Raw genomic sequence first — 15,315 nt, forward strand, 5'->3', positions numbered from 1 at the left:
GGCTACAAACATTTTTTTCCAGGTAGCCAGTGGTAAAACCAAGAAGTCAAGCCAATATTGTAGGTAGCCAAAAGCATTTGAAATTACCTTTTATCAAATAAATATTATAATATGTAGAAGTTATAGGATTACTCTTGGAATTGTATGTTAGTGGAAACTGTACTTGATCTTACCACTTGTGACTCTAACAATGATGCAATTTATGTTACTAGATTATTTAGGTATATCCTTGCTTATCCAATGAGCACTGTCAACTGAAATGAGATTACATTACATTAATTAATATTTTTTTATTTCTGTTCATTGTTGACTTTAGCAGGACTTATATGCAAGTACAATTATTAGCAGACATGTTTTCCACATTTGGCTGTTATTTGTTTTTGTGTCTACATATGTGTAGCAATAGGATTTAGTTGCCACAAGATACATGTATTTGGAGGTAGTCATTTGGCTACCCCTGAATTTTAGACAGAAGACAAATTGAAATTTAGGTCGCATTGGCGACCGTTTTATTTGCAACTTTGAGGCCTGACGAGTGAATCGTAACGTATCATTAGTCCAAAATTGAAATTATACATGCGAGGCTCGAATTGACGTGGAGCATCAATTAAGTGCCAGGTTTAAAGAGTTTTGTTTTGTTGTTTAATGCCACACTCAGCAATATTTAAGCTATATGATGGCGGTCTGTAAATAATCGTGTCTGGACCAGACAATCCAGTGATAACGACATCATGGGTATCGATCCACGCAACTGAGATAAGATGGCATGAGTCAACCAAGTCAGTGAACCTGACCACCCGATCTCGTTAGTCACCTCTTAGGACGAGCATAGCGGCCTCTTATGACAAGCATGGGTTATGGAAGACATATTCTAACCCGGATCTTCACGGGTCTTGTGGGTAAAGAGTGTCTGAAAGAAATGTACGCCCTGGCATTTCATCGATGAAATACTTAATTGATTCTTCTAGCCCTGTCACAAGTTTACCATGTTTATTGGCCATGGACTAGAACTAGTAGCAGGCTAGAATTGAGTTTCAATGCTGCCAGAATTCCCACATACCCACACAGGAGTAGAAGTCACACTATAGGATAAACCTATCCTGGGGCTTGCAAGGCTACAGATAAGCTGCATATTTGCGTAAAATACCCCCCAAAATATTCAAAACCCAATTATTTTCAATTAACTTGCATACAGAAATGCATGCATTAAATGAAAAACTCAAATGTATAAAAACAGCTCGCATAAATACCCAATGAAGCTTTTTCAGCATGCATGCAAAGGAGCTAATTTCCGAAACACAGTTACGAGATAATTTACTTTCCGAGTCAAGCCTATATATTTAGAACAGTTATATACATTATTTAATTTTTTCAAAACCTTAAAATGCTCACTTATTTTGGGAATAAAACAATAGAGTGATGCATACATGAGGGAAAAAATATTGGTTACCCAATGAAAAATGTAATAACCCAATTAAAATAGAAACCCTAGAGTGAAAACTCAATTGCTCAAAAAGTTATCTGGAGCTCTGGGCTTTTTAGAGGGTGTCCCTATATGACATCACTTTTTGTACAAGATAACTAAGGTTAATACTGCCACTGATGCATGGAGGAGACAGTGAGAGTAGAGACAGGACAACCCACAGTATAATGTGTTGGTCTACACACTAATAATGCCAACAGCACAGAGTCTGTGCTACAGTAAATTCTATGGAGACCACAGTCTGGACAATTGATTGTCAAGTTAGCCTAGCGTGTCTAGCCGTCCATTGATCATTCCTACTGATTTATTGATCAAATTCAAAATACAAGGTGATACAGAACCAGCACGTGTTGCATCCTCATGCTGTTGGTGATGCACTGTGCCCCTTTGCTCATGTTCACCTAGATGAGGTTTAGGAGAAATGCTCATGTTGATTGCACCTGTTTGAATGAAAAATTTAGAAACTTGTCCTATGTAATATGTGTTGAATAATACGGGCCGTGTTTTTCTTTGGGTAAAAAAATATTAATATAATGCTATAATATTGTGATATGTTGTGAAATTATATACAGTATATACAAAGTTTAATGTGTAGAAATATGAAATATGGATGACAGGTTTCAATTTGATATAGCATATTATCGTATTTGACGTAATAAGCGCCCAGGGCATTCTAAAAATTAGAAATAGGGGGCTCTTATTAGAATATAATTTTGGAGAGATAAAAAGTAGAGTTGAATGATGGTAAACTTTGTGGTTTATGCTGACAGCCTGAAATGATATAAAAGTAGAATCTGTACGTATTATACATGATATATATATTTTCGAGAATTTAATTGCCCGTAATTTAGGGTGCATATAACACATGAGTGCATATTATACACGAATATATAAGTCTTGTGTACATTAGTCAATCGGAAGTGGTGCTAATTGGTATTGTTCACTAGCCAGTATATTAGCAAATATCGCCGTGGGCGCTTATTAGAACGGGGCGCTTATTACGTTGAATATGGTATTTGGAATCCTTGGCCGTTTCACATAGTGATCATTGTGATACGACAATATTAATTCCTATACCGCAACATGGACTTACAGTTGAGAGCTAGGATTGTTTTGTGAAACGGTGGTTCTTGGTTCTATGGGTCAGCTGCAATAGTGTTTGCAACAATGGGTCCCTCTCTCAGTCTTTTTACTGTTAGGGTGATTAATCATGTTGGACTTTTTGACTTTCATGCATTATTTTTTAACATTGATATACAATTGAAACTAGGGGTGATTATTGGCCTGGAAATCACTATTGCGATATCTATTGATATAGAAAGAACAGTTCAAACTATTGCGATAACTATTGATATTGCAAGCAACTCTTGCGATAAATATCGATGGTTTTCAGTGTATCATTTTAGATGGATTTTAGAGTTGAATTAAACCTTGGAACTGAAGTTTCCTTTGAATGTGATAACCATAACAACAAATAAAAAGTAACGTTTGAGATATGACTGATTTGTATTTTCTTTACCCCAATAATTTAAGAAAAAGAAACTTCCACATAACCCTGTGTAAATTACAACCACTCATGGATCAAAAGAAAAACAAATTTGAACAGCATTGCATGCATTTTATTGACAGCGTTAGAAATTGGCACTAGAGCTGATATGAGCGTTCTGGAGGTATTACCGTATTCGATGTAATAAGCGCCCAGCTCTAATAAGTGCCCGCGGCGACATTTGCTAATATATTGGCTGGTGAACAATCACAATCAGCACCCCTTCCGATTGATCAATGTACACAAGACTTATTTATTCACGTATAATACATACTCGTGTGTTATATGCACCCTTAATTATGGGCAAATAAATTCTGGAAAAATATATCTGTCGTACATGAACATTTCAGGCTGTCAGCATAAACCACGAAATTTATCTTTCAGCTCTGTTTTTTTTCACCAAAATAATATTCTAATAAGAGCCCCCTATTTTTAATTTTGAGAGCGCCCTGGGTGCTTATTACGTTGAATACGGTAAATGCAGTCACGACAATGGTTGAGAAATCATTGCTTGAATGGAGTCTGGTGGTACGCCCATCCTGTATACTGACCCAGCAAACACTACCTTGTTCTGTCGACCTTAAGTCACGCCTCAGTAATTACTGTTTGTAGATCACCTGACCTTAAGGTACATTTACCGACCTTGCCACATAGGCAGATATATAACTCACAAGGAAAAGCAGCTTTTAATGACAGTGTTTCCACATTCCACATGATAATATATTATAATGGTTTAAGCTATTTCAAATCATGCTTATTGAGTTGAGGCTAGACTGATTGTAATAGATCGGACAATCATTGCAGCCCAGTGCATGACGAAACATTCCAGGATTTTGTACCGCAGACTATACCCCGTTCACATGTGCCTCTATACATATGTGTGTATATGTGTATACGTGTGTAGAAATACATACGTGAGTATACTTGTAATGTGAACACGTTACTCATGTGTGTATATTTACACCAGGAGCAAATTTGCATCAAGTCTGGAGCAGGTGCAAATGTAAATGTAAATTTGTACTGTGTGTATATGTTGCTATGTGAACGTTTATGTCAACGTAAGAGGATGATCTAATTAATATCTGTTCTTTTGCCAACACCAAACAAATTGTCAACAGTTGCCAACTTTTATGTGTTTATACAGAGTTTAGCGGACAGTGTTTTCTTTTGGTTTCAAGGTGTACAAATTAAATCAAATACATGTTGGTTCACACGAAAAATGTCAGTGAAGTAACTCTCTTCTCATACAACTTTGATTGGAAAACAAGCTATTCTGTGTTGAAAGTCGTGAACAGACTGACGATTATGTGTGCCTAACACAATTTACATACTTTATTTACACACCTAAGATGCTTTTCATGTGAACGCATAGTAAATTTACATATACACACATAATGGGATCGGGTGGTCAGGCTTGCCGACTTGATTGATGCATGTCATCCTATCCCAAATTGCGTGGATCGATGCTTGTGATGTCAATCACTAGATTGTCTGGTCAAGACTTGATTATTTTGCAGACCGCCGTCATATAGCTGGAATATTGAGTGCAGTGTTAAACAACAAACCAACAAATCATATTGGTCAGTGATAAAAAAAAAAAATGAATAAAAATATTTCAGGATTGTGAAATAATGACTTACGGTATACATTATTGTTGAGCAGGGGAAATTAAAGAAAATATACTTTGGGTAATAAAATGTAGACCAAGTAATTACGTAAAAATATGTACACTCTCCTGACTTTTATGATTTGCCAAGAATGGTCCAAGAGAGTGCAGTGAAACGTTTCCTTTTCTCTGTGTGTCTCAGATTGTGATAGACCCGTGAAGATTCCGGGTTAGGATAGGTCTTCAGCAACCCATGCTTGCCGTAAAAGGTGACTATGCTTGTCGAAAATGTGACTAAGGGGATCGGGTGGTCAGGCTCCCTGACTTGGTTGATCCATGTCATCGATCCCAATTGCGTGGATCGATGCTCATGATGTTAATCCCTGGATTGTCTGGTCCAGACTTGATTATATACAGACTGCCGTCATATAGCTGGAATATTGCTGAGTGCGGCCTTAAACATCAAACCAACTAACCAACTTAGATTGTGATACAAAGTAGCTCTATTGAACACACCAGGAAACATTTATCAGTCTTTGTCACTATGTGGTCTTTCATTTCAGTAAGTCAGTGTGACATTCCTCTGGCACACTGTATGTAACCTGTTGGGAAGCTCAGAAAATTCTCAATATCCTACTTAGATGACATGTAGTTAAAGCAATAGTAGTTTTTTCGCTCAAAAAATATTATGTTATCAGTGACAGAATGTAACAATTTTAGTCCACTAGCCCTTACAATGATAACAGCAAAACCTTTTAAAATGGCACGTTACTTCTAGTCCTTATGATAACTTAACAATTGGGCAGTTTGGTAAGGTCTACAGGACCAGTGCCATTTGCTATTGCTGCGTTATACACCAGTTTCAAGATATGGCAGTACTTTACTCTACAATCTCATTAAAATCAGTTCTTAGTTCTTGCTATCGCTAAACAAAGATCTGAGGACATCCCATTACGGGTCACGTCAGAACGACCTTTCATCCAACCAATCAGAGCGTCACTTACAAGATCATGAAAGTGACAGTCGGAATGTGTTTTCTGCAACCACAATATATATTTAACACGGGGTATTCCGAACGACAGTTACAGGTTTTATGATTATATCCATACAATCTAGGCCATCTATAAGCCATTCCAAAATGTTCTTATCAGTTTTATAGGACAAAATATGTTTCGAAGCGTAGTCGCCAATTTAAAACTAGTGTCGTAAAGCTCGATAAAGCTGCCTTCTGATTGTCCAATGTCGATTTATGTCAGTCATTTCATTGGCGGGACAAAATTCGCTAAAGGTCGTTCTGACGTGACCCGTAATGGGATGTCCTCAGATCTTTGGTTAGCGGTAGCGAAAACTAAGATCTGATTTTAATGAGATTGTTTACTCTATGTCCTGTTAAGAATGAGTTAGTTACTAATATGTGTTTTTGTATGTTCACAGACCCTGATTGTGGTGACAACGGAAATCGTTCTGATGATGTTTGCTATGTCCAATATCTGGAGGAGGTTTGTTGCTTTTTTCTTTGGGGTTGTTAGCTCAACTGGTTGAGCAGTAAAATAATGCCGTAATGGCTGGCATTAAGTGTTCTGACACATTGTTTTCACATCATACCGACTCTTCTGGCACTTAGGTCTTTAGTTAAACGAAAATGCATTTGGGAAAACGGGTTTTATAATGTTGGTGACCAATCGAGGATCATTATCAGTGTTATTCCAGGGATAGAAACTAACATATTTAGTCCTCTAGTCCTTATAATGATAACATATAGCAAAACCCTTAAAAATGGCAAATTTCTACTAGTCCTTATGATACCTTAACTATTGGGCAGTTTGGCAAGGACTACAGGACTGGTGCCAATTTCTAACGCTGTATTCAGGTATTCGAACTAATGACCTGTGGATTCTGGCTTGCCTTAGGTGAGTGAGTTAAAATTTGACGTCCCATCGGCATTATTCCAGCCATATAGCGACAAGCATGCCTAAGGGAGGCAACTCTGGGCTGCAAAGTGCTGTACAACAAATGGAAGAAAATTATGTGGAGTTTTAGCACAACTTGAATACAGTAGTAAGGAGCGAACGGAACAAAATTATGCGGAGTTTTAGCAGATTTAACGTCGCATCGGCAATATACAGACATATAGCGACGAGCATGCCAAAGGGAGGCAACTCTGGGCAGCAAAGTGCTGTATAATGAATGGAACAAAAGTATGCGGAGTTTTAGCAGATTTAACGTCGCATCACATTATTTTAGCCATATAGCGATGAGCATGCCTAAGGGAGGCGACTCTGGGCTGCAAAGTTCTGTACAACAAATGGAAGAAAATTATGTGGAGTTTTAGCACAACTTGAATACAGTAGTAAGGAGTATTGCTAAAATTGTTTTGAACAATTTCTCAGTCAATTGCCAGTCAAATCAAGCCTTATTCAGCAGGTCATGACAATGAGGAAGTATTAACGTTTATGAATTCACATGGATTTGGATGAGACTGATTAGTTAAAACGTCATTTGTGAAACTGCCAAACCGTCTATATTTATGAGGTGAAAGTTTACATAATGATAACTGGGCAAAGCCTGAGACTTTTAGAGAAGTTACATTATCAGTAAAATTGGTCAGTGTTATCAAGGCAGCGTTAGAAATTGGCACTAGTCCTGTAGTCCTTGCCAAATTGCCCGATAGATAAGGTTTCATACATGATAAGGACAAGTAGAAATTTGCCCTTTTTAAGGGTTTTGCTATATGTTATCATTGTAAGGACTAGTGGTTCAAACCTGTTAGTTTCTACCGCTGCAAGGTGAAGGATACCCTAAAATGAGTGAGTGAGTGAGTATGGTTTTACGCCGCTTTTAGCAATATCACGACTGGGGACACCAGAAATGGGCTTCACACATTGTACCCATGTCAGGAATCAAACCCAGGTCTTCGGCGTGACGAGCGAACACTTTAACCACTAGGCTACCCGACCGCCCCGGATCCCCTAAAATGAATTATGCGCCTCTGAAGATCCGGGGCTTCAGCAACCCATACTTGCTGTAAGAGGCGACTAACGGGATCGGGTGGTCAGGCTTGCCAGGGTTAGAAATTGGCACTAGTCCTATAGTCCTTGCCAAACTGCCCAATAGTTAAGGTATCATAAGGACTAGTAGAAAATTGCCACTTTTTGGATCGATGCTCATGATGTCATTCACCGGATTTTCTGGTCCAGACTTAATTATTTACAGACCACCGTCATCTAGCTGGAATATTGCTGAGTGCGATGATAACAACAAACAAATAAATTAAACAAATAAATTATGAGCCTTTTGTCAAAATGTCTGCCAATAAGTTCATCCATGTGCTACACTGTTGTTCAATATGCATGGTAACACAGTGAAAAACGATGACGAAATGACAGCTGGACGTAATATTGAAAATAGAATATTTTCCATGCCTTTCCAAGCACATCCATTTCGTTTTCAGCACTGACTATGGTCGCACATGGACAAATATTGATGATTTGGTAAAGAAGGCTGTGATCAGACAGGACCATGGATTGCAGAGGAATCCACATGAAGCCTCATGGGTAACAATATTACAATCTTTGACCCTTGTCAGTGCTGTGCCCCCAGTACTGTCTTATAAGACCCGTGAAGATTCCGGGGTAGAATAGGTCTTCAGCAACCCATGCTTGCCGTAAAAGTAGACGATGCTTGTCGTAAAAGGCGACTAATGGGATCGGGTGGTCAGGCTTGCTGACTTGGTTGATGCATGTCATTGATCCGAATCGCGTGGATGGATGCTCATGATATCAATCACTGGATTGTCTGTTCCAGACTCGATTATTAACAGACCGCTGTCATATAGCTTGAATATTGCTGAGTGCGGCGTTAAACAACAAACCAACCAACTGTCTTATATTATACATGTATAGGATGAGTTTGATATCTTTATCTAGTTGAGAATAGTGGTCCCCAGCAACTTGCGTGTTGTAAAAGGCACCTACATGGATTGGGTGGTCAGGCTCGGTGACTTGGTTGATTGACATCGTATCCCATTAATGCTTGTAATGTCAGCGTCCATCCGGAGAGCGGAAGGTCCGGGGTTCGATCACCGACCGCGTCATACCAAAAGACGTTAAAAGATGGTACTTGTTGTTACCCTGTCTGGTGCTCGGCATTAAGGGGCTAAAACAAAGACTGGTTGGCTCGGAGTCAGTATACTGTGTCTGAGTGGGGTATTCATGTTAAACTGCGGCATGGTATCTCGGTGAGCTAGCACTATAAATCGGCATCAGTCCGGACTAGTACAAGCAGCCACACACACACACACACGTGCATGCAAGTCACTATATAAGTGCAATAATCTTGGATGCGATGTTAAACCCCATTTCACCTCACCTCAGCTTGTAATGTCAATCACTTGATTGTACAGTCCAGACTGGATTTTCGGACTCAACATGCACATATATGTATTTAATGTAATATTGCTGTGTGATGTGTTCAACAACAAACAAAAACTTAAACATTTAAATTCACAACGCAATGAGCGCTAGCACGTAACACCAGAAAATAACATGTCATTAAACATGCTAAGTCCATACTGAAGTATGCAAGTTACTCTCATTATCTCAGTCTGGTTATAAAAAAGTGTTCATTGTATAGCAGGCTTTTTATAATCTTCCTTATTAATTTGATAAAAAACTGCATTCAGTATTGTTTCCATTAATTTCTCGCGATGTTATTGAAAATATAATCCCCGGACACACATTTCGACAACGGGTCCACATCGAACACGTCAAAGAGGAAAATAAAGCCGTTTTAAACAAATCATTAAATATATTATACAAAGTAATAAATAAAATCAACAAAAATATATCTAAAAGTAATCAAACTTACATCTAAGTTATTATTTCCATCTTTTCGTGCGATCGCGTGGAATGTAAGTCAAATGACATCTCGGCATTCGTCGCCTTGAATTCTCGGCTCGGACACGATGTTTAATGCAAAAATATATGCATGAAAAATCTTTGTCACAGCTCGTAACCTAGCACGATACATTCACGAAGTTCCATATTTTTAATATATATAGTGATTTCCTGCTCAAAACGTTCAGAATAACACGATTTAACAAAATTCTTTCGCAAACTTCTGTAATTTATCGAACACGAGCTTGGTATCACAGCTGTAATTTGATTGGCTGCCTTAGGTCACATGCTCAAAATTGACCAATCACGAAACTTGTAGCAGATTTCAGCAAGAAAGCGTCATTAGAAACGAATTTTAATCCAATGAAATCGCTTGTTATAACTACGAAAAAACACCAGTCGATGTTACGAGCGTGTAGATGAAGGAATAAGCTTTCCAGCGATGTGTCGTATGCCATTCTTCGACAAACGTGTTATTCACACGAAACCTCGAAAACGGGGGTATTTCTTCATTTTACTGAGCGGACAGTCGCTGTTATCGGGAAATGTGTGATGACAGAAACTATTTATAATTCTTTTTAAAATGATTTTCCAATTACGTAAACAATGAAAATAAAACAGAAATAGGTACGTGGATATTATGAAATCATATATTTGCCGAAAATCGTCAACTTTTCGCTTCCTTGGTCCTTAATCTGCATGTTAACAACGTGTTAGCGTACATTTTTTATTTACAACGAATTTAATTATGTTGTAAATGCATTATTTTAAATAATGTGTAAAACATAACTTTCATATTTATAAACCATAGGATCAGACCTTTCAAATGGTGTATAACATGTAGTAGCAAATATATTTTACAAGCAGGTATTTTCTTTGATAAATGTTGGCTTCATCTATCACACAACAAACAAACCAACCAACCACAATTATTGGCCACGATCAGATTAACGCCTTGAAACAAACCATAGTTGCCAGAGAATGAATACATGTATTATAATTTATAAATGCCATATTTCATTCATCATGCTCATAAGTCTTATTTGTTGTTAATTGACTAGCATGGACTAGTGTATGTCAATATATTATTTTAGTGATCAAATAAATAGTAAGACTATGCTTGTCATATTGCAGACATAGAAAAATCTTGTACTAGTCTAGGGCTGAAGTCGCATACAGGAATTTTTGATTGCTTAACAACTGTCCTGAAAATATGATTTCATTTGCTAGCTGTGTCAAAGTCAAAGTCGACAATTTGCACATGTTAATATGCCATTTGAGTAGAGACATCGTGTACTTTATACAATACATTCTACTTGAATAAGTTAAAAACAACCTTGGACAAGGTTTTATATGAAAGCTCCTGGGAATTTGTGATAGGAATTCAGGGAATTTGTAAAATGGTTTTCATATGGACCATTGTTAGCTGATCTTACCAGACCAAACAGAATTTTACTAGACTTGGGCTTCAGACTAGTGGCTGAGACAATATCAGGCTCCACCCTTGTTGTGTACAGAGAATGGAAGTGTTAACATGAAGCAAGATACAAGAATGAAAAGAGCTTTTCAATATTTGTTTGGTAACTGCGAATAACTTGGATGGAAGCAAGTTCCTACTTTTAGACTTGACAAATATGGGCAAAAATGGCCGCCATCTTGAAATCCAAGATGGCCGCCAAATGAATGATGGGAAAATTTGGAAACGTTGGTTTTCTTCATCTGTACATTTTTTTAACAAAAGTATGTAAGGAACTGGACAATTATGATACTGTTGCCTGCATGCATGCACTCCCTGACTGTTTAATAATCCCACTCAACTCAAGATTTAAGAAAAATCACTATGGCTAAAAACAAATAACAGTCTTGGGTAAGGGTGTGCGGTATTTTGGGTATATTGGCTAATCGAGGTTCATTCTTTCCATCATACGTAACACAATATCATTTCATCATGCTCAATACATGGGTGATTTGAAATAGTGATTTTTGTAATGTGTTTAATGTTATTTTCTTGCCAATTGCCTTCGCTGTGACACAGCATGCATCCAAGTCCGCAATATGGCTGTGTATTAATTGAATGAGTAAACATCATGTTGTACCAGCATCTTGTTTTGTTCCATTTCTGAACTTCTATTCATACCTTAATGTATCAGATTGCTTCTGAATTCAAACTTAAGAATTATGCAAAGTATTGTGATACGTATCGCAATACGGCCTTGTGCATCGCAAAATATTGTGATACACTTTAAACCTCCAATACCCATCCCTAGTCTTGGGTCTCAGGCACTGCCCACATCATCATAAAGTCAGCGGCATGTTTCATTTTTTTATTTCCATTTAAAAAAAATATATATAAGGCTTAAATATTCTACTTCTAAAACACGCAACCCCGGCAGTGAAATGCTACAGTACCAAAAACCAGTGTTCGAAATACCTGCCTGCCCGACCGACCGAGACGGGTTGATTTCAACTCGGGCTGCCAGATTTTCAAATCCCCCTGCCCGACGGTCGGGTTATATTTCATATGTGAAAATATTCTAAATATTTCCCGATGATAAGCATTAATTCACATGTAAAGATGAATGATAGAATGTAACCGAAAAGAAACCCCGTTAGCTTATCCTGAGAAACATATGATTATAGTGGGCAGGCAGGTTTTGGTCAGGGCTGGCAAGTATTTCAGCTAGCCAGTCCTGTGGTTTGGCTGAAATTTTTGGGAGTTTCATACCCTGTAAAAACCAATGTGGTCCAGTATGGCATGAAGTATCTTCCCTTCACATGCGCACTGCTTTACTACGAATCTTGTGTTATCGTCATGGCGGCAATAGGTGTACCCGGTATGTGAAAACGTGAAATTTACGATAAAACATCACCAGACATGGTGATTTGTAAATTCAAAGGTATTTGTGTACTGTATGCCAGACAATGTTTCATACACAGAGATTAAGATTACATGTGTGTTTGTGTGTTTTAAAAAAAGCCAGAAATAGCAATCAGCTGTTCACACATTTTCTCTCCAATCTGTGGGTGATTTACTTTAAAACATGTTTAATGTCATGGCCAATGTCATAACTGAAAAGAAATTTCACTACAGTGATAGGACTGAAGACTTTGTATCTCTAACGACTAATGTTTGTTTCAAGATGAGTTCATGGTGAGTTGATGTGATTTGCCGATCAGTTCATACACGATTTCGCCGAAATTATTGTCAACAAACTTGATAGAAATCTGGGATAAAAGTAATATAATGGATTACAAATGTTAGTCCAGATACACAATGAACACTTTTATAGCCAGATTGTGTTATAACAGAATGACCTTTGCACTTCCGTACGGATCTCCCGGTGTTGTGTTTGTGTGCTCACGATAATCTTTTCGGCACAGTGAAATAAAATCAAAACTCATTGAAGGCTTGTATTATGCTCACATCCAACGGTAGTCAAATACTGTAATCCAGTATTTTACTCATCAAGGAATACGTTTAGGTAGACCCTTTCCCAGGTTGATTGTACACAACTGTTTATTTGGCTACATACTAGTTTCAACAACAACAACCACCTGCCTGCACTATATTTTCAAAAGCTGACAACCAATTCCTTTACTTTTTTAAGCCAGGCATTAAATTATTTTCTTATTCTAAACTGTTTCAGAACTCAATTGTGTTATCATATTTGAATAATATGAAACCTATAGTCAACATCCAGATGTCTCTGAATAATTGACGTTTTCATTTGTCGGTACCCTAGCAAGTGACCTCAAAACTGTTTTAGGATCAATATGTTTGCTGGCAGTCATAAAACTGTCACAGGCTCTGCTTATAACTCAAACTCTTTATACATGACTATATTTGAAACAAACAGTCGTTGCTGTGTGTTCGTATTATTTCTTCCTGTACACTATATATAAATTAGTGCAGAAAAGTTTACAAATGAATCATGATGAATACACAATGCCATTTAGAAAGTGGTCAAATGTAACATATGTTATATTTGGGATAACACTTTCTTAGTAAAGTACAGATTCTAGTACTTTTTTGGGGTTGAGTCCTGTCCGGTGTGGGTTCGAATCCCGGACGGGACTCAACCCAAAAAAAGTACTAGAATATGTACTTTACTAAGAAAGTGTTATCCCAAATATAACATACCGTATTCGACGTAATAAGCGCCCCGCTCTAATAAGCGCCCACGGCGATATTTGCTAATATATTGGCTAGTGAATAATCCCAATTAGCCCCCCTTCCGATTTATCAAGGTACACAAGACTTATTTATTCGTGTATAATACTCACTCGTGTGTTATATGCACCCTTAATTATGGGCATTTATATTCTGGAAAAATGTATCTGTCGTATATAAACATTTCAGACTGTCAGCATAAGCCACGAAATTTATCTTTCAACTCTGTTTTTTCCACCAAAATAATATTCTAATAAGAGCCCCCTATTTCTATAGAGAGCCCTGGGCCCTTATTACGTTGAATATGGTAAAAACATTAATAATGATAGGTATAGATATATACATAAAAGAGAATTTATTTTGTGAATCCTGAGCTTTGGCGAGGGTCTGTCAATATTTTTATTGAGATATGCAAGCTTCGTGTAGATATTTCAATATTGTATGCCGATATTATTTTATAATAAAATGTAGAAAACTGGAAATCACATGTAGAAATAATGGTCAGTAAGTCTATTGTTCGAACGACATCACATGGACAATTTATGACATTATATGCAAGTATTTACTGATATCATTGAAATAGCATTCATTCACAATGTTTCATATATCCAAAACAATCAACATGAAGACCTGACCGATTAGTCCATGTTCCATGGATACTTATTATTTATATACAGAATACGCTACAGCCAGGAGTTTGTCATAAAAAACACTACAGATTCTTTTCTTGTAAAAGTGTGACACTGGTCAGGTGCCCCGTTTAGTCTTTTAAGACGGGGGGCACGGGGGGCCCAGTCGTCTAAGGCGCCGCGATTTGCTGTGCAGAGTTGCGTCCCTTGGACACGCCACAAACCTATAAATGTGGGTTCGAATCCCGGTTCACCCCGATTATGTTTCTAGGTTTGTCAGCACCATACCCGTGCTTGTGGGTTTCACCGAAGTGGTAAACGTCTGAGACCTGCATCACTTCGGGCTTTCCTCCCACATTAAGCTGACACGCTGTGATATAACTGGAATAATGTTAAAAGGAGTGTTAAACCCAACTCACTCACTTACTCACTCTTTTAAGACGCGGCAGTTCGCTGTGCAGAGCTGTGTCCCTTAGGTCTGCTAGAAACCTATGACTGTGCATTCAAGACCTGATTCACCCTGATAATGTTTTCGTGATGTTGTCAGTACTTTAGCATTGCTCGTGGATTTGACCAAGTGGTAAAATGTCTTAGGCCTGCATCATGCAGGATTCTCTCACAGATACCTGGAGACAGGTCGATTCCAAGTGATGAGATCACAACTTCATATATCATTCATTGTGATTGTGAACTTTCTCATTTGTTTGCAGGTGTACATGTTAACACACAAGGCAACAGTGCATATCACAGAGGATGGGGGAGAGAGCTTCTCTGCCAAACAGGTTACGAAAGACGGGACAACTGTGTCGGAACCACTGATCTTTCACACTGACAATCGCCCCAATTTGATTCTGGCTATAGCAAGCAATCGAGACGTAAGTGGGAGGAGCTATTTATGGTTGTAGACTACACTGAGTAAGTGTGTGATGCAGCAGGGAACTGTAGCAACCAATGGAGACGTAAGTGGGAGGAGCTATTTATGGTT

The 15,315-nt window shown here is 37.9% G+C and overlaps 1 protein-coding gene across 1 annotated transcript in view; it reads left to right on the forward strand.

Annotated features, from left to right (window-relative positions):
* The window catches only part of LOC124133822 (sortilin-like), a 76,942-nt gene that overhangs the window by 19,295 nt on the left and 42,332 nt on the right, over positions 1–15,315 (forward strand). The window contains exons 3-5 of the mRNA XM_048397030.1: positions 6,070–6,134; positions 8,087–8,189; positions 15,041–15,205. Of these exons, the coding sequence (XP_048252987.1) occupies positions 6,070–6,134; positions 8,087–8,189; positions 15,041–15,205 (333 nt within the window). The remainder of the gene's footprint in view (positions 1–6,069; positions 6,135–8,086; positions 8,190–15,040; positions 15,206–15,315) is intronic.

The sequence above is a fragment of the Haliotis rufescens genome, unplaced genomic scaffold (assembly GCF_023055435.1).
Source record: "Haliotis rufescens isolate VD_foot unplaced genomic scaffold, xgHalRufe1.0.p SCAF_16, whole genome shotgun sequence".
Lineage (NCBI taxonomy): Eukaryota > Metazoa > Mollusca > Gastropoda > Lepetellida > Haliotidae > Haliotis > Haliotis rufescens.